At 51.7% G+C, this 17,947-nt stretch overlaps 1 protein-coding gene across 2 annotated transcripts; it reads left to right on the top strand.

The window, feature by feature from the left end:
* The first annotated feature begins 4,121 nt into the window (after nucleotides 1-4,121).
* On the top strand, nucleotides 4,122-9,870 carry LOC105035425 (ferredoxin C 1, chloroplastic). 2 transcript variants are annotated; one of them, XM_010910974.4, is made up of 2 exons: nucleotides 4,122-4,625; nucleotides 9,535-9,870. In XM_010910974.4, the coding sequence occupies exon 1, from the start codon at nucleotides 4,174-4,176 to the stop codon at nucleotides 4,609-4,611; it is 438 nt and encodes a 145-aa protein (XP_010909276.1). In that variant the 5' UTR covers nucleotides 4,122-4,173; the 3' UTR covers nucleotides 4,612-4,625; nucleotides 9,535-9,870. The 2 variants fall into 2 exon arrangements, with proteins under 2 accessions (XP_010909276.1, XP_010909273.1); XM_010910971.4 differs by having other exon boundaries at nucleotides 9,527-9,870.
* The last annotated feature ends 8,077 nt before the right edge of the window (nucleotides 9,871-17,947 follow it).

The raw sequence follows: 17,947 nt of genomic DNA, 5'->3' as shown, positions 1-17,947 counted from the left end.
CACAACCTCCTCGCAAGGTTGTGGTCGGCCAACGCCGACGCACCCTCGGGGTAGTATGCGCTGGGAGGCATTGAGCGGCTCCCCGACCTGTCCTCCTCCTCGGGCTCCATCGGGGCTTTCCCCCGATCAGCTGCCCCGACCGACGATACTGGCAGCGACGGCACGCTGGAGTTTGAGCCGGCGCCCCCGTTGCGCCAGCGGACGCCGCCGGGTGATGTTCGGCTTCCCGAACGTCATCCGGCTCCACCCGCACCGGTGAAGCCGTCGATACTTCTTCGGCCGCCCCTCAGTCGGCCTCTCCTCAGCTCGGACCGTCAGAGCCACGAGGGCTATGACCGGCTCCGACTGGTCAGTCGCCGACGCCTCGACGGTTGGCGGAGCTGGGGTTGGTTTCTTGGCAGGGCGCGAAGGGCCGGCCCCCGACGCTGGCCTCTTCCTCGTGGCGAACTGCCGAATTTCGGCATCAGTCGGCCTCATCCTCGGTGGTGTCCCTGCAATACCGACGAGAGAGTTAATGGCTGGACCAAAAGCCGACCAAAAGATGGACAAAAAGAAAAGCCGAAGGATCGGGCGATACCTATTCGGGGGACCAGACTCAAGCCGGCGTCATAGAGAGCTTGTTCGGTAACAAGCTCCCTCTGCTTCGGTACCGACATGTCCTTCAGTCGGTGGAAGTCCTCCCGGTCGTCCGCATCCACCCGACTGTTGTCGTTGGCCTCTGTTCGGGGTGTACCCCAACGAGAAGGAAAGCCCCAAGAAGAGGAGGAGGAAACAAAGAAAAACTGGTTCTTCCATCCATGAATGGACGATGGAAGACCAGTTATGAAAGCAAGACCCTTCCGGGGGTTGAAGAGCCACCACCCTCGGGCTTTAGGGTGGGGTCGGAGCACAAAGAAGGCCCGGAAGAGTGAAACGCGGGGGTTGGTCAGCAAGAGCTGACACAACAGCGCGAAAGAAATGATTAACCGAACAGAGTTCGGCGCCAGTTGCGCCGAACAGAGTCCGTAGTAATCAAGCAGATTCCGGACGAACTCCGGAATCGGAAGTCGAAGACCCGTGCGAAGGTCTTCAACGTACAGCGCCAGATCGCCAGGCGGAGGGTTGTTGACCGACCGCCGGCCCCTGGAGCGGAGAGCCGAAACTGCTCCGGGATGCGATAGTGCTCCCGAAGCTGATCGACGTTCGACCCCGAAAGCGAGGAGACCTCATCTTCCGGAGCCGATCGGGAGTCGTCGGTCGGGTTCCCCGACCGAGCTCCCTGAGTCGGTTTCCTGGTCATTATGCAGGGACCGAAAGAGAAGAAAGAGAAGAAAGGAAGGAAGAAGGAAAAGGAGGGACCACGAACCGAATGGACCCTCCGCAGGCGAAGAAGAACTCTGCCCACGACGACTGAAAAATCGCCCGGACAGAGTTTCCCCAGCGAAATGTTGCAAATGTGGGTCAGGGTCCGGGAGGTCCTATATATATAGGGCCGACCGACGGCCGAGATCCTTCCGCCCCGACCGAAGACCTGCAGATGCGCGACGCGTGGCGCCCACCGGTTGGCGGAAGATTCGGCGCGCCCCACCCCGGGGCGGCCGCACCGCCCGCATTAAATGCCGGAGGGGGCGCCGGCCAACCACCTTGACACGCGGCACGCGGGGCGCGGCCCTGCATCCACGCACCCGCGCCGGTTCGCGTTCCCGATGGGACGCCTGACAGCGGCCCTCTCTTCCGCGATCGGCGTCGAATATCCGATCGACTGACGCCGTATCGTCCGACGCCCGATCTTCCGACACCGACGTAACGACTGACGACGACAAGACGTGGCGTCTGACATCTGACGCCGACGTGACCTCTGACATCGACTGGACGTCCGGATCGCTGGGCATTCATGAGGCGTCTGACATCGGATCATCCGACAGTACGGTCGGATCTACACGTGCGACAAATCCACTCCCAGTCGTCCGGAATTGCTGCCCGAATGGAAGCATCGTCTTGCTCACCACCCGACTTGGGAGTGGAGGGGGGCAACTGTTGGGGAAACCCGCCGACCGACTGCCGGAGGGCCCGACCGCCCGACCGACCGTCGGAGGGCCCGACCGCCCGACCGACCGCCGGAGGGCCCGACCGCCCGACCGACTGACGACCCGACCGCCTCCGACGGACGACTCCGACTGGCCGATAGACCATCCGACAGTTGGTCGGGGCGACCGACTGACGGATGCCATCAGCGGTTAACTGCCGACCAGTCTACGGCCCATCGCCGGCCGGGGGTATGTCGGGCGTAACCATCCCGACCGACTGAACCCGGGGGGTCTGAGGCCCGACTTACATGATGCTCGCCGACCAATGGAGGGGCCCGACACCACTTATCTGGCTACCGACTTTGGGTCGGTCGGCTCCTCCAACCGCCGTACAGCCGCCAGACGTTGTCAGCTCTGACACGGACATGCGGCACAGTTACCTAGGGGCATTGTCCCGCCGAGAGCCGGGTCAACCCTGGTGATTAGACGGCTACACGGCGACGTGACGTTTTCACGGCGGCTCTGACAGCCCGCAGTGAGTTGACAGTTCCTCACTTGTCCGCGCCATTAATGACGGCGCCATACCTAGCTCCACTATATATACCAAGGAAGGCAACAGTGCAAGGGATCGATCCGCCCGTCTCTCCCACATACGCAGGCTCGCTCCTCCCCCTCACTCTCTCTTTCTCAGAGCTCTCTGTCTGCATTTCACTGTTGCCCAGTCACCTCTCTGACTTGACCGTCGGAGGGTCCCCGACCGGAGCCGCCTCCGGTCAGTGCGGACTTCCTTTTGCAAGTGCACGCTCCCCGGCGATCGGGCGACGAGGCGATTGACCGCAACACTATCGGTGGTGAAAGAAAATAGGGGAGATTTGCACCATCCCTTGGCTGGGTGGTGAGAGGGGCTCCGACCCTCGCAAATGGGAAAGGAAGGAGAGAGAGATAAAAGAGAGTAAAAGGTTGGAGAGGATCTAGGCTTATCGATGTTGTGGCTTCTCAAGTATGTGAAGTGGCGGAATTTTGGCCGTTATCCAATGAAGAATAATAAGTGAAGGGAAAACACGGGGGTTGGGCTTGGCCTTACCAGCCGTGGTGCTCAGCACCCTAGGGTGGAAATTAAAGTTAAGTGAGGAGAGGTGGCCAGCAAGGGTACAACAATAAAATTACAGTGGCAAGACATGGAGGAAGGGAAGAAAATGTAATGGTTGTTTGGCTCAGTAGATACAGAGGAGCCCTCCTTCTGTTCAAAAATACGGTTGGAGGGAAAAATAAATGATGGGGAGGCAATAATCATGTACTCTCCTTCATTTACCATTGTATCCTAGTGTGCGAGGACCTAAGATCGAGCAAAAAAAGGATAGTATGTTGCAAAAAGAAAAAACTAGCTTGAAAGGGTTGGCCGACTTAAAAATTGAAGGAGATGGCCTAGATTGAAATGGGTCTTGGTTGATTTGGAAGATGGTTGCTAGGCTCCAGCTCCCGTCCCAATTGCAGCCGTAGATGACATGCCAATGGAAAAAACATAAAGAAAACAAGAGAGGGACACACCTGCCCTCTTCCCTTCCGGTCTCCATCCATTATATTTTAAGGAGAATCAAATTGCTAGTCGATCAGTCAAGTTAGCTACACAGAATTCTCATCAAATTTGAGCAGAAGTTTTTGAGAACGTGGACCGATGCCTGCATTAGCCGATGCACTCGAGGTACAGTTTTGTGGGCATGTAACAATCGATCAGGATTAGATTCAGATTATATCTTTCGTACAAAAGAATGATCAATCTCTTCGCATCTAACTATGGGATCATTCGATCTTTTCACATCCAACTACGGGATCATTCTCACACAGCCGTTAAAACAGTTTCATCTGTCTGCATGGCTCTCGTTGGCGATCCAGTGGTGAACATCAGGAAAAAAAAAAAGAAAAAGGAAAAATTTTTTTTCGGTAGTTTGAAAAAAAAAAAATCGGATCATTCTTTCGCGATCCAACCCGAACCCATCGAGGTCAGGCCCTTTTCGTAATAATCCCGGAAAAAGAAAAAAAGAAAAAAAAATCGGCAGCTTTGGTTTTGGGAGCCCCACGTTATCCTTCGCAGGCCGCAGGACGATCTCTCCCCAAAATCCCACAAAGGCTGTTTAACCAGACCAGCAGGGGAACAGAATAAAAGGAAATGGCCACAGCGACGGGCCTCCTCAACTTCGTCACCGCCACCAAGCCCTTCCTCCTCCAACCCAGCCCACGCCACCAGAAGAACCACCAAGCCCTCCCCCTCCGCCGTCGGGCGGCGTTGGCGGCGGCGTACAAGGTGACGATCGAGCACGAGGGAACGGCAAGGACGATCGAGGTGGGGCCGGAGGAGACGATCCTGGGGCGGGCGCTGGAGGAGGGGCTGTCGGTGCCGCACGACTGCAAGCTGGGGGTGTGCATGACGTGCCCCGCCCGGCTGCTGGCCGGCGAGGTGGACCAGAGCGAGGGGATGCTGAGCGACGACGTGGTGGAGCGCGGCTACGCCCTCCTCTGCGCCTCCTACCCCCGCTCCGACTGCCGCATCCGCACCATCCCCGAGGACGAACTCCTCTCCCTCCAGCTCGCCACCGCCAACGACTGACCCTACTCTAACCCGTGAGCCCCTCTATCCACTCCACTCTTCTTCTCTTCTATTCGGTTATATTTATATTGTGCTATTTAGGGATGTAACTGGATAGAATTTTAGTCCTCCTTCAAGTGCAAGTATTAGTTAGTGAAGTTAATTAGCAAATGTATGCGCTTGTGCTTTTAGAGTTGTATTTGGATGCTAGGTTTTTCTTTTTTTAAGACAGTATGTATGAACAGTGAGTATGGAATTAATATGATGAAACAGGACTCCAATGTTAGTGAAATAATTGACTGTTCAGAAAGATTTTTTCCTAAGTATTCTTTAGAAGATATATCGAATTGGGTTTATCTTGATTGCAACTTATTCTTTTTATTCTTTTTCAATAAAGTATATTAGTTTGAAAATTAAAGTATATGGGAGAAACATGGCGGCTATATGTGTGCTAGATTTGGACATTGAAAGATGAAGAATCAGAAGGTGTGCTTACTATTAGAGTTATGGTTCATGTATATTTCAGGTTTAAGTATAGAACTGTAAATAAGCGCAGAAGTTGTTCACCATTTTATGGTGAAATTATGAAGTCTACAATCTACATACAGACTGGAGTTGTTATGATCTCAAAAAATTCGTGTTGATCTTGTAACCATAATGGTATATGAAAATGCTCGCATAGAGAAAACAAATCTTAGCTACTTCAGCAGAGCTAAGACACATCAAGTTTTGAAAGTAAGAAGCAAAAAGATTCTGCATTAAAAAAACAAAATAATACAACTAGGAATCGCTCTGCCATTTGTGTTTGCTTACCATTCTTTTTCCATATTTGATGGCTTGCATTTTCATATCTCCATTCTGTTACCAGTTGTAAAGCACTTTAAACTCCTAATTGTAAAAGGAGAAGGCTGTGTTAGCTGAAATGGAGGTACTCAGAAGGAATATTACTGGGAATTAGCATTTCAATCTACTTGAAGGAAAAATATACTAGTCATTCTGGTTGCCATGCACTGTCCAAAACATGTTATTGATGGGTTGGCCGACAACTATAAAGCACAACTTGTGCCAATGGTGATTTTCAAACTGATGGATCAAGGACATGGTTATTTAAGATAGTCTGATTGGTGGTCAAGTTCTGTTGAAGTACAAAAATCTGTAGGAGTTAGCACAAGATAACAATTGTTTCAATCAATTCCTTATTATTATAGTTTCAAGTCCTTTCAACTGTCTGTTTCGTGAAGCTTGTGAGGCTTTGAGCCACTTTTTGGCAAGTGCTGTGATACAAGAAAAATCCTATCTCCTGACTTCAGTTTCCTCATAGTCTTATCCTATTCTATCTTTAGTTCCCTCTTTGAAAGTTTAGATTAGGATGCTTTGTGAGAGTCCCACTATTAGCCCATTTTTCTGGATACACCCATCTTTAGTAATTACACCTCCAAATTGACTCTTTAATAAATAAATACTAAAGAATGTGAATTAGAATAGGAAACCTTTTTATGAAATCTTCCTTTAATGATCTTGATCAATGGGATCAGAGCCTTCCATTAAGCGCTTCTTGAATAAACCAACGTATATTGCATGTCCCAAGTTCTGCTGTTAACTTGCATGGTAAACAATCTTATGTTTCAAGACTGGACAAACATATTAAGGTTGGTCTTTATTTTGGATGCGAAAAGCTCATTTCACCATGTGGCCTCCAAATTTTCTGTTCAATCTTTGTTTCATCTGACGGATGTTATCGGTAAATCCCTTTTGACATGGTTATTTGAACATATATCTATCAAGTTCTTCATCATGACTGAAATCTATGGTTGTCATTTTATTTCTTTTTATGTAGGGGTACCTAGATTTAGAAAATTGTGAAGATCCTGTGAGATACAATAGCAGATTGCTAGGATGCTAAAGAAGATCTATTATGGGTTTACTCACTGCTAAATTAATTTACAGAATCGTAATCCAGGTCAATCAGGCCTAACACAACATGCATTTGAGAAGCCACTTCTTGGGGTGCATTATCCTACCATTTTTCCTTAATCGGTGGCTGGACAATCATTGTGAACAGAGGACTACAAGGCCAGGAATTAAGCTGAGGAGTCCTCTTTATCTCATCGATAATTTTAACCTACCTAATATCCTTTATTCTTTTCTTCGATTTTCCTCCTTATCTTTGTTTGAGGGTGATTACTGATGATCATCTGGATTCATTGAGGTGCTAAAAACATAAGAGAATTTCCCGCCAATAGAAATGGTTAACCAAATTTAAAAAAAAAAAAAAAGGCTGAGGTACGCTTCTTCAACAACTATACTATTAAAATCTAAAACATTTCAGCATGCAACTGGCTCCTGCTTTTGCTGGATTCTATAGGGAAAACCATGAGGAAATGAAAAGTTTTTCTTCTTTTCATGTGCATGCCATGGCCGTTAAGTCTCATATTCGTTTGCAAACCAACAAATTATCAAAAAAAACTAGAGAGCGTAGGTGCTTGACCTTATTAAAGAGTGAAGGGCGAACCACAATTGCATGGAAAGAAAGAGTCTTAAACTTGTGCTATGCTTGTTATATCTAATTGAAATATTGCTGTTTCATTCCAGAAATATTATGATTTCTTGAAACGTTGGATAAACTACCATCATGGGTGAAGGTGAATGGGAGCTATGCAGTATGAATGGCCTGATTTCATTTAAGACAGATAAACTCCTATTTCCTAGGAAGATAATTGAAACTGTTTATATAAATGTATATAAACAGGGCAGCCCAATGTGTGAGGCTCCATCCCACCATTGTGTGGTTTGGGGAGGGTCCGATGTATGCATCCTTATCCTTACATGCAGTGAGACTATTTTCATATTTTGGGCTTGTGAGCTCTAGGTCATAATAGGCAACCTTACCGTCGTGCCAAGGATCATCTTCGTTTACGTAGATGTATGTAAGACATCCTTTTTCGAGAGAAATGGTATTTGGTTGAAAAGCACTGCCCACTTTCTACGGAGAACTAGTGTTCTGATGTTGATTCCTTGTTCTTGACCCTTCAAGTGAACCATTTGGAACATAGGTTGTCTAAATGAAATCTGAGACATGCAGTTATCTTGATCATCCTGAGATGCGACAGTAAGTCACGTTAGCACAATTTCCTCATGTTCGATGGCATGCAGGTGACAATATTGCAGTATTGTTCTTCATGCTACTGGATATCATGCACTTCCCCACCATTTCCACCATCTTGTTTCTCGGTTTCTTCAAGTTACAGAAATCTTAATGCCAATTTCGAGCTCGTCATACATCAATCTGGTTTCAGAAAATCAGGAAACTTAGTTGATCATGTAGTAGAGATATCTACAATTTAGAAGTCTTTGTTGAGCACAAAATGAGTGTGAAGAGTGTAGCACTACAACTTAGGCTGCATTAAACCAATCTATCTCATAAGATGTCTGGACTCTCCAAAGTTTCAGTATGCATAAAATCATTATATAAAGAGGTAGGTTAATCATTCTATTATGGACTATAGTTCGTAAGCTTGATATGGTTCTTCAAACTACTATGAAGTTTGAAAATAACCTAGTATAATGAAGTAACAAGATCAGTTATTTTGCATTAAATTTAGTGCATGTACATAGGGTGCCTAATGTGCAACAAGCACTGATCCCTAAAATATAGATAAAGCATATTTTTACGTATCCCTCATCACTGATTTGGATATTATCATCGAACGCTATTTCTAAAAGAGAAAAAAGTGAATATTTCAGCAAAGAACAAAGTCTAAAGTTGCATAGTCCCTTAGTAACAGGACTACCAAGAGAGGTTTCACGTCACGCCCTTAATAGATGATTATCTTAAAGGATTTTTATCCAACAGGGATCAAGGATTTAATGGAGCAGGGTGAATATATTGTAGAAGACTTGAGAGGTACTTCATTGATGAGATGTCCATAAAGCAATTAGAGAGAAGTCCTAATGAACATAGGAATGAGTATAATAACGAGTCCTCTTATTGGAAAAAGGATAGTAAATTACAATAAAATAAATCTACACATTTGAAATTAGAATACAGATTCCAATTTTACAAGATAATAAATCCACATATATTTGGAAATAAAAACATATATTTGGTGGAATCTGTTGACTGAGTTACAACAAGAGGACGGTATTCTGCTGATATGCAAGTGCTGTTACTTCTTCTGAAGGTTGTTCTGGTTCACAGTTCAATGTCAGGAGAATGGTTGTAGGTGCTCTTCTAGATTGGTTCTACTGGTATGGTCAGAGGTTCTGATCTCTTTCGAACCCTCTGCATCATAAATGATTGTATGCTCCTACCAGTATGTTCAGCAACAAGGCCGCCACCTTTGTCCTCCGTCCTCATGCTATTAGCAACATTGTTGTCATTGCTGATTCTTAAAAGTTAAAACTTTTCACGGTAAGAAGGTAAGTAATAACTAAGCATGTGAGATGGGATAGAGGAGTACCAAGCATTCCAAGTCCATGTTGCGTCCCCCTAGCTTTCTTCATTTGCTATCTGGGGAGCTTTTTGGCATTGGATGGAGAAGAGAACGATAGGTATCTCTGGACCTGCAATGAAACACAAATCAGAAGAATATATTTTTCAAGATCATCAACCTACTACTATATGTGTTTGTTATATTCTCTAGCCAAAATAGACAGAACATATACTACAATAAACGCTTTAGACTTGTGGATTTAATAGAATCACAAGCCAAGAAGACATGATGTATTCTAAGACGGAGAAAACATACCTTTGCCTTGTAATGAGCACTTGGGATCGAACTCTAAGCCTCATGGACATGGGCGTTGCAGCAAGCAAATTTATCACTATACCACATGATGGAAAAACAATTGAATTACTGTTAGTAATATAGAACATTTTATGCCATGTATGTTTTAGCCTCTCCCCTAACTACATGGACACACTAACACCACCCAGTTTACTAGTACAATGTGGAAGCTGGTGATTGGCTGACTCCACGGACAAGTTTGTGTACCGCACCAATTGCTGAATGCCACATCAACCCGGTAAAATGAGTGGTGGTCTGATGGGTGACTGGTAGCAGTATCCCTGATCAATATATTTTTTTATTTCATGCAACATAGGTGTTATTTTTAAATTCCATTGTATGACAAGGAGAATGTCCCATATCAATCTGTAATTTGTATAAATCTTGCCTTTTTTTTTGAAAGCAAAGTGACTAAAATCATACTCAGATTTGAGTGCCTGTACTTGCTATGTATATTTTGGTGACATGTTCTATGAATCTTATGTTCTTGTAATACCTCCTAAAATTGCTTGCCTACATAAATGCGATAGATGCATCAACTTGAAGATGTGTCTGCATGCCTGTTTAATTAGAGAGAGAGAGAGAGAGAGAGAGAGAGAGAGAGAGAGAGAGAGAGAGTAGGTTCTAGAAGATACTTTGACTGCTTTGATAGCCTCCAAAGATCTGCTTGTCAAACTTGTTTCTTCCAAGAAATATAGCTGTAAAACCTGTCCAACAAGCGGTGATTGAGTGAAGGAACTCATTGGCATGCATCCTACTACTTGCGTACTTCGAAAAGAATGATGATAATCTTTTGATAATTTTAATTTCTTCAAATAATTTCCAACCAAGGTTTAGTAAACCAACGTTATGATTATATTTCTTGAGACAAGAAGGGCTAATCCCCACTTTCTTCCCATACCTTACCCCCACCCCACTAGGGTTGAAGCAGTCGATGTAACTCACAATTGAACTCCCATACCTCCTACCCAAGGGGAAGAAGAAACATAGCGCTTGACTGTAACCCAACGTTATGATTATTTCCAAGGAAGTCATCAATTCATGTTTCCATATGTTGCGGCCAATCGCCTCGTCGTCCGATCGCCGGGAAGCGTGCACCTGCAAAAGGAAGTCCGCACTGACCGGAGGTGGCTCCGGCGGGGACCCTCCGACGGTCAAGTCAGAGAGGTGACTGGGCAACAGTGAAATGCAGACAGAGAGCTCTGAGAGGGAGAAAGAGAGAGGAGCGAGCCTGCGTATGTGGGAGAGACGGGCGGATCGACCCCTTGCACTGTTGCCTTCCCCGGTATATATAGTGGAGCACGGTATGGCGCCGTCATTAATGGCGCGGACAAGTGAGGAACTGTCAACTCACTGTAGGCTGTCAGAGCCGCCGTGAAAACATCATGTCGCCGTGTAGCCGTCTAATCACCAGGGTTGACCCGGCTCTCGGCGGGACAATGCCCCTAGGTAACTGTGCCGCATGTCCGTGTCAGAGCTGACAACGTCTGGCGGCCGTACGGCGGTTGGTGGAGTCGGCCGACCCAAGGTCGGTGGCCAACAGAGTGGCGTCGGGCTCCTCCGTCGGTCGGCGAGCTTCAGGTGGGTCGGCTACCGGACCTCTGGGTTCAGTCGGTCGGGAATAGACCGTGGAATGGCCATGGTTAGCCGCTGATGGCGTCCGTTGGCCTGCCGCCCGTCTTACGATCGGCCAGTCAGAGTCGTTCGTCGGGCCGTCGGTTTAGTCGGTCGGGCCGCTAGCCGGTCGGGCCCTTCGATAGTCGGTCGGTCGGTCGGTTGGTCGGGCCGCCAGCCGGTCGGGCCCTCCGATAGTCGGTCGGTCGGTCGGTGGGTATCCCCCAACAGTTGCCCTCCTCCACTCCTAAGTCGGGTGGAGAGCTGGCCGGTGCCTTCATTCGGGTAGCAAGACCGGACGACTGGGAGTGGATTTGTCGCATGTGCAGATCCGACCGTACCGCCGGCTGATCCGTTGTCTGACACCTCACGAACCCCGAGAGATCCGAACGTCTAGTCGATGCCAGAAGTCGCGCCGGCGTCCGGTGCCGGACGCCGCGTCTTGTCGTCGTCAGCCGTCACGTCGGTGTCAGAAGATCGGGTGCCGGACGATACGGCGTCAGTCGATCGGATTATTCGGCGCCGATCGTGGGTGAGGCGTCCCATCGGGAACGCGGACCGGCGCGGGCGGCCGACTGCGGAGCCAACCCCCGCGCGCCGCGTGTCAAGGTGGTTGGCCGGCGCCCGCTCCGGCATTTAATGCGGGCGGTGCGGGCGTCCCGGGGCGAAGCGCGCCGAATCTTTAGCCAACCGGCGGGCGCCACGCGTCGCGCATCTGGAGGACTTTGGTCGGCGCTGGAGCATCTCGGCCGTCGGTCGGCCCTATATATATAGGACCTCCCGGACCCTGACCCACATTTGCCATTTGCTGGGGAAACTCTGTCCGGGCGATTTCTCGGTCGTCGCGGGCAGAGCTCTTCTCTTCCTCCGGAGGGTCCATCGGGTTCGTGGTCCTCCTTCCCCTTCTTGCTTTCTTCTCTTCTTTCTCTTCTTTCGGTTCCTGCACAATGACCAGGAAACCGACTCAGGGAGCTCGGTCGGGGAACCCGACCGACGACACCCGATCGGCTCCGGAAGATGAGGCCTCCTCGCTTTCGGGGCCGAACGTCGATCAGCTTCGGGAGCACTATCGCATCCCGGAGCAGTTTCGGCTCTATGCTCCAGGGGCCGGCGGTCGGGTCAACAACCCTCCGCCCGGCGACCTGGCGCTGTATGTTGAGGACCTTCGTGCGGGTCTTCGACTTCCGATTTCGGAGTTCGTCCGGAATCTGCTTGATTACTACGGACTCTGTCCGGCGCAACTGGCGCCGAACTCTATCCGGCTAATCATTTCTTTCGCGCTGTTGTGTCAGCTCTTGCCGACCAACCCTCGCGTTTCCCTCTTCCGGGCCTTCTTTGTGCTCCGACCCCACCCTAAAGTCCGAGGGTGGTGGCTCTTCAATCCCCGGAAGGGTCTTGCTTTCATAACCGGTCTTCCATCGTCCATTCATGGATGGAAGAATCAGTTTTTCTTTGTTTCCTCTTCCTCCTCTTGGGGCTTTCCTTCTCGCTGGGGTGTACCTCGAACTGAGGCCAACGACAACAGTCGGGTCGACGTGGACGACCGGGAGGACTTCCACCGACTCAAAGATATGTCGGTCCCGAAGCAGAGGGAGCTTGTTACCGAGCAAGCTCTCTATGATGCTGGCCTGAGTCTGGTCCCCCGAATAGGTATCGTCCGATTCCCCAGCTTTTTCTTTTTATTCGGCTTTAGGGTAGTTCTGGTCCGGCCTCTGACATTGGTAGGTTTTGCAGGGACACCGCCGAGGATGAGGCCGACCGACGCCGAAATTCGTCATTTTGCCGCCGCGAGGAAGAGGCCAGCGTCGGGGGCTGGCCCTTCGCGTCCTTCCAAGAGACCAGCTCCAGTTCAGCCGGCCGTGGAAGCGTCGGCGACCGAGGGGTCGGAGCCAATCATAGCCCTTGCGGCTCCGACCGTCCGAGTCGAGGAGAGGCCGACCGAGGAAGTGGCCGAAGGGGTGTCGGCGGTTTCGCCGCCGCGGGTGGAGCCGGATGTCGTTCGGGAAGCCGAACATCGTCCGGAGGCGTCCGCTGGCGCAACGGGGGGCGCCGGGTCGAACTCCAGCGTCCCATCGCTGCCAGCCCCGTCGGTCGGGGCAGCTGATCGGGGGAAAGCCCCGATGGAGCCCTCGGAGGAGGAGAGATCAATGCCCCCCAGCGCATACTACCCTGAGGGTGCGTCGGCCTTGGCCGACCACAACCTTGCGAGGAGGTTGTGCCAGGGGATCCTCCTCCCTACCGACGTTCAGTCGTTGCGGTCTCGGCAAGTGACCGAAATGTTGTCGCGGTTCTACCCGTCGATGGTGGAGGTAAGCTTCGCGTCACCTTTTACTTTAGAAGAATTTTCGTTTGCCACATAATTCTGACAAGGCTTCTTTCTGTCGGCAGTTGATCTTCACCATGTCCGAGCTGGAGGCCGGATACCGAAGGTTCGGCGACGTTCGGGCAGCCTTCAAGGAAAGGTCGGCAGCGGCCGAGGCCGAGAGAGGGAGACTGGTCGACCAACTGCAGGAGTCGATCGATCGGGAGGCCAAGTTGACGGACGAGGTCTCCCGGCTCATGGCCGAACTAAAGTCGGCCAAGAAGGAGGCCAAGCACAAAGGTCGGGTCGTGCGTCGTCTTCGGCGCGAACGGGACGGTGCCACCTCCGAACTCCAAGGGGAGCGCGAGCAACTTCGGGCCAGCCTGGGGAAGCTCGCGGAAACCGAAGAGGACTTGTCCATCGCCCAAATCGACGCCGAAATTGCCAGGGCCGAGGCGGAGTTGGCGAGGGAGGAGCTGGCCCATACTGAGGACGAAGTACGGTCGGCGAGGGAGTCGGCCGATCGTGCGGTTGAAGACTTCCGGGCCTCCGACCGGTACAAGGAGGAGATGCTCGAGTCGGGCTTCGCCTCCTACCGGGTCGGGTTTGAGGACGGTCGGGATGCCGTCCATGCCTTGTACCCGGAGGTGGACGTCAGCCGAGTCGCGCCGCTACTCGCCGAAGAGGAGGGAACCGAAGAGGAGGCCGACCATCTGTCGGGAGGCATCATCCCAACGGAGGAAGCCGTCCCAGAGCCGGAGCCGACCGGAGGTCCTTCGCCGACTGAAGGACATCCTTCTGCCGTCGACCCAGCGTCGCTCATGGTCGAGACGCCGATCCTTCCCGATCCTCCGTCGGCCGAAGAGGCTATCCAGGACGAATGATCGGTCCAGCCGACTGTCCTCCTTTTATTTCTTCTTGAAAATACATGTAATCGGCTTCGGCCCGACTTTGTAATTTCTTTTAATCAATGAATGAAATTGTCTTCTCTTTTCCTTCTTGTTTGTAATGTTTCTTATCGCTGTAATGTCGAACCCTAGTCACCAACTTAGAGAAGTCGTCAACTCGGGTAAGTCGGTAAGACCTAAACGGCTTGCACAGTTCCGAAGTAGCTTGTATCCCGACTTTAGGTCGGTTTCCAATAATTGTAGTCGCCACTCGGGCGCGTCTGTTAAGCCGGGAGCCGACCGAACCTGATAAAGGTTCGGCGGCCGGACCTCCGTAGACGCACTTAGTCGGTCATCATCCGGCGCAGTGTCGGGGGCAGGATAGTAAGTCGGGTCCCCATGCTCTTGCGTCGGATTTCGTGTCTTTCGACAGACGGTGGCAAGCCGAGTGTCGTTCAGCCGGCCGTAGGTCGGTCGGCGAGTAGTGGGTGCGACTGAGGTCGCATCATGTGATAGACGGTGGTAAGCCGAATATCCCTCGACCGGCCGTAGCCTGGTCGGAAGTCGCGGCAATAGCCGCGTGGGCTTTTAGCCTTTCTTCGGTCGGGGCCCGATCGGCCAGGCGGCCGATGGATTCTGCCCGAAAATTCGGCCGTAGAAGGAGTATAAACTCCCGTCATCGCAGATGCATCGGTCCGTGTAAGCGGCCGATGTGTCGTCGGTGCCAGATCCGCGTCGATGCGTCGGGGCTGAGCGTCGATCGGTAGTCAAAGAGTTAGAACTCCGATTTTTCGAACTGAACTTGTATTCCAACGATTGAATTACAGAATTCACTGGTAATACAGTTTCAAGTTGTCGGCGTTCCAAGTCCGGGGAATGGGCTTCCCCTCAAGGGTCTCCAGCCGGTAAGCCCTCGGTCCGAAGGTGTCAGCAACCTTGTAGGGCCCTTCCAGTTGGGAGCCAACTTCCCTTGGTCCAAGGGTTTCGACACCTCCGCTTTCCTCAAGACTAGGTCGCCAGGTTTAAAGATCTTTGGTCTGACCTTGGCGTTGTAGTACCGGGCAACCCTCTGTCGGTAGGAGGCCATTCGAATTTGAGCCTCATCTCGCAGTTCGGGGAGAAGATCTAGGTCGGCTCTCCGGCTTTCGGAGTTGTCCGGCTCGCGGTACTGCTCGACCCTCGAAGATGGCAGGCCAATCTCGAGCGGGATCATGGCTTCTGTCCCGTAGGCCATACTGAACGGCGACTCTCCGGTTGGGACGCGGGGGGTCGTTCGGTAAGCCCACAGGACGGAGCCCAGCTCGTCGACCCAGAGGCCTTTGGCTTCGTTCAGTCGGGTCTTGAGTCCATGGAGCAGGGTTCGGTTCGTCACCTCAACCTCGCCGTTGGATTGTGGGTGCCCGACTGAAGTTAGTCGATGACGGATGTGGAACCTGGCGCAGAAGTCCTTGAAGTCTTGGTTGTCGAATTGCCGTCCGTTGTCGGTGATGATGGTGTGCGGCAATCCGAACCTGAAGATGATGGACTTTTGGACAAAGTCCTCCATCTTCCGCTCGGTGATCTGCGCCAAGGGCTCGGCCTCGACCCACTTCGTGAAGTAGTCGATGGCGACAACGATGAACTTCCTTTGGCCCGACGCCGGTGGGAAGGGGCCGAGAATATCGACTCCCCACTGAGCGAAGGGCCATGAAGCGACAATGGGAGCGATTTGGCTGGCCGGTTGGCGTTGAATATTGGCATACTTCTGGCATGGCTCGCACCTTCGGACCAACTCTGCCGCATCCTTCCTCATGGTCGGCCAGTAGTAGCCCTGTCGCAAGACCTTGAAGGCTAAGGACTTGCCCCCCAAGTGATTCCCACAAATTCCTTCGTGAACCTCTCGGAGGGCGTAGTCAGCGTCGGTCGGCCCCAAGCACCTGAGCAGAGGGAGGGAGAACGACCTCTTGTAGAGTCGGCCGTCCATGATCACATATTGCGACGCCGACCATCGGAGTCGCTTGACCTCCGCGGGATCTTCGGGACTGGTCCCGTCGGACAGGTACCGGACGATCGGGTCCATCCAACTTGGTTCGGACGTTAGCTGCTGCATTTCTTCGACCCGATCAATGCTCGGCTGTTGGAGATTTTCGACGAACGTCCGACCCAAAGAATCATAGGCCGACGTTGCCAATCTGGAGAGAGCATCGGCACGGGCGTTCTCCGTCCTGGGGATGTGGGAGATCTCGAAATACTCGAGGCGGGCCACGAGATCCTTTACCTTCTGAAGATACTTGATCATGGTCGGATCTCGCGCCTCGAAGTCGCCCTTGACCTGCCCCACGATCAGCTGAGAGTCGGAGAATGCCCGGAGGCTGTCGACGCCCAATTCCTTCGCCATCCTCAAGCCCGCGAGGAGTGCCTCGTATTCGGCTTGATTGTTGGAGGCCTTGAAGTCGAACCGGAGGGCGTATTCGGTGACTACCCCATCCGAATTCGTGAGCAGGAGCCCGGCCCCGCTTCCCTGAGCGTTGGAGGCTCCGTCGATGTGAAGTACCCAGGTGGAGATCGGGTCCGGCTCAGAGACCGAATCTCGTCCCGGGCCTTCAGCTCCCGACCTCTGGTCGGTCGTCGGGCATTCGGCGATGAAGTCGGCCAAGACCTGAGCCTTCAAGGCAGGCCTCGGTCGGTACTGAATGTCGAACTCGCTAAGCTTCATTGCCCACTTAGCGAGCCGTCCGGATGTGTCGGGTCGGCGCAGTACGGCCCTCAGGGGCTGGTTGGTGAGTACCACGATGGCGTGGGCCTGGAAGTATGGTCGGAGCCGTTGCGCGGATACGGTCAGGGCGAAGACCATCTTTTCCGTCTCCGAGTATCTGGCTTCGGCGCCGTGGAGCACTTTGCTGATGTAGTAGATGGGCTGATGGGTTCGGCACTCGTTTTCCCGAACGAGCACCGAACTGATCGCCTCAGAAGATGTGGCCAAGTAGAGATACAAGGTCTCCCCGATCTGCGGCTTTACGAGCAGCGGCGGGGAAGCCAAGTACCTCTTCAGGTCTTCAAAGGCCTGTTCGCATTCATCCGACCAAGAGAAACCGTTCGCCTGGCGCAGGGTTTTGAAGAACGGGAGGCACCTTTCAGCTGATCGGGAAATGAATCGGCTAAGAGCGACGATTCTCCCGTTCAGTTGTTGGACCTCCTTCTTGGTGTTCGGATGACGCATGTCGAGGATCGCCTTTATCTTCTCAGGGTTTGCCTCGATCCCTCTCTGAGAAACGAGGAATCCGAGGAACTTCCCCGAGGTCACCCCGAAGGCGCATTTGGTCGGGTTGAGCTTCATTCGGTGTCGCCGAAGGGTGCGGAAGGTCTCCTCGAGATCCTGAACATGGTCCGGGATCCGCGTGCTCTTTACCAGCATGTCGTCCACGTATACCTCCATGTTACGCCCGATCTGGTCTTTGAAGACCTTGTTGACGAGTCGCTGGTAGGTGGCGCCGGCGTTCTTCAATCCAAAGGGCATCACCCGATAGCAGTAGAGGCCCTTGGGGGTCACGAACGCGGTGTGCTCCTCGTCTTCAGGCGCCATCCGGATCTGATTGTACCCGCGAAGGCGTCCATGAAGCTGAGCAGTCGAAATCCGGACGTCGCATCCACCAGCTGGTCGATCTTCGGGAGTGGAAAGCTATCCTTCGGGCATGCTCGGTTGAGGTCGGTATAATCGATGCAGATCCTCCATTTCCCGTTGGCTTTCTTGACCATGACGATATTGGCGAGCCAATCGGGATACGTGG

This window comes from Elaeis guineensis, unplaced genomic scaffold, assembly GCF_000442705.2.
Source record: "Elaeis guineensis isolate ETL-2024a unplaced genomic scaffold, EG11 Super_Scaffold_31900, whole genome shotgun sequence".
NCBI lineage: Eukaryota > Viridiplantae > Streptophyta > Magnoliopsida > Arecales > Arecaceae > Elaeis > Elaeis guineensis.
Note: the sequence above shows the minus strand (reverse complement) of the source record. Positions and strands in the feature narration are given on the sequence as shown.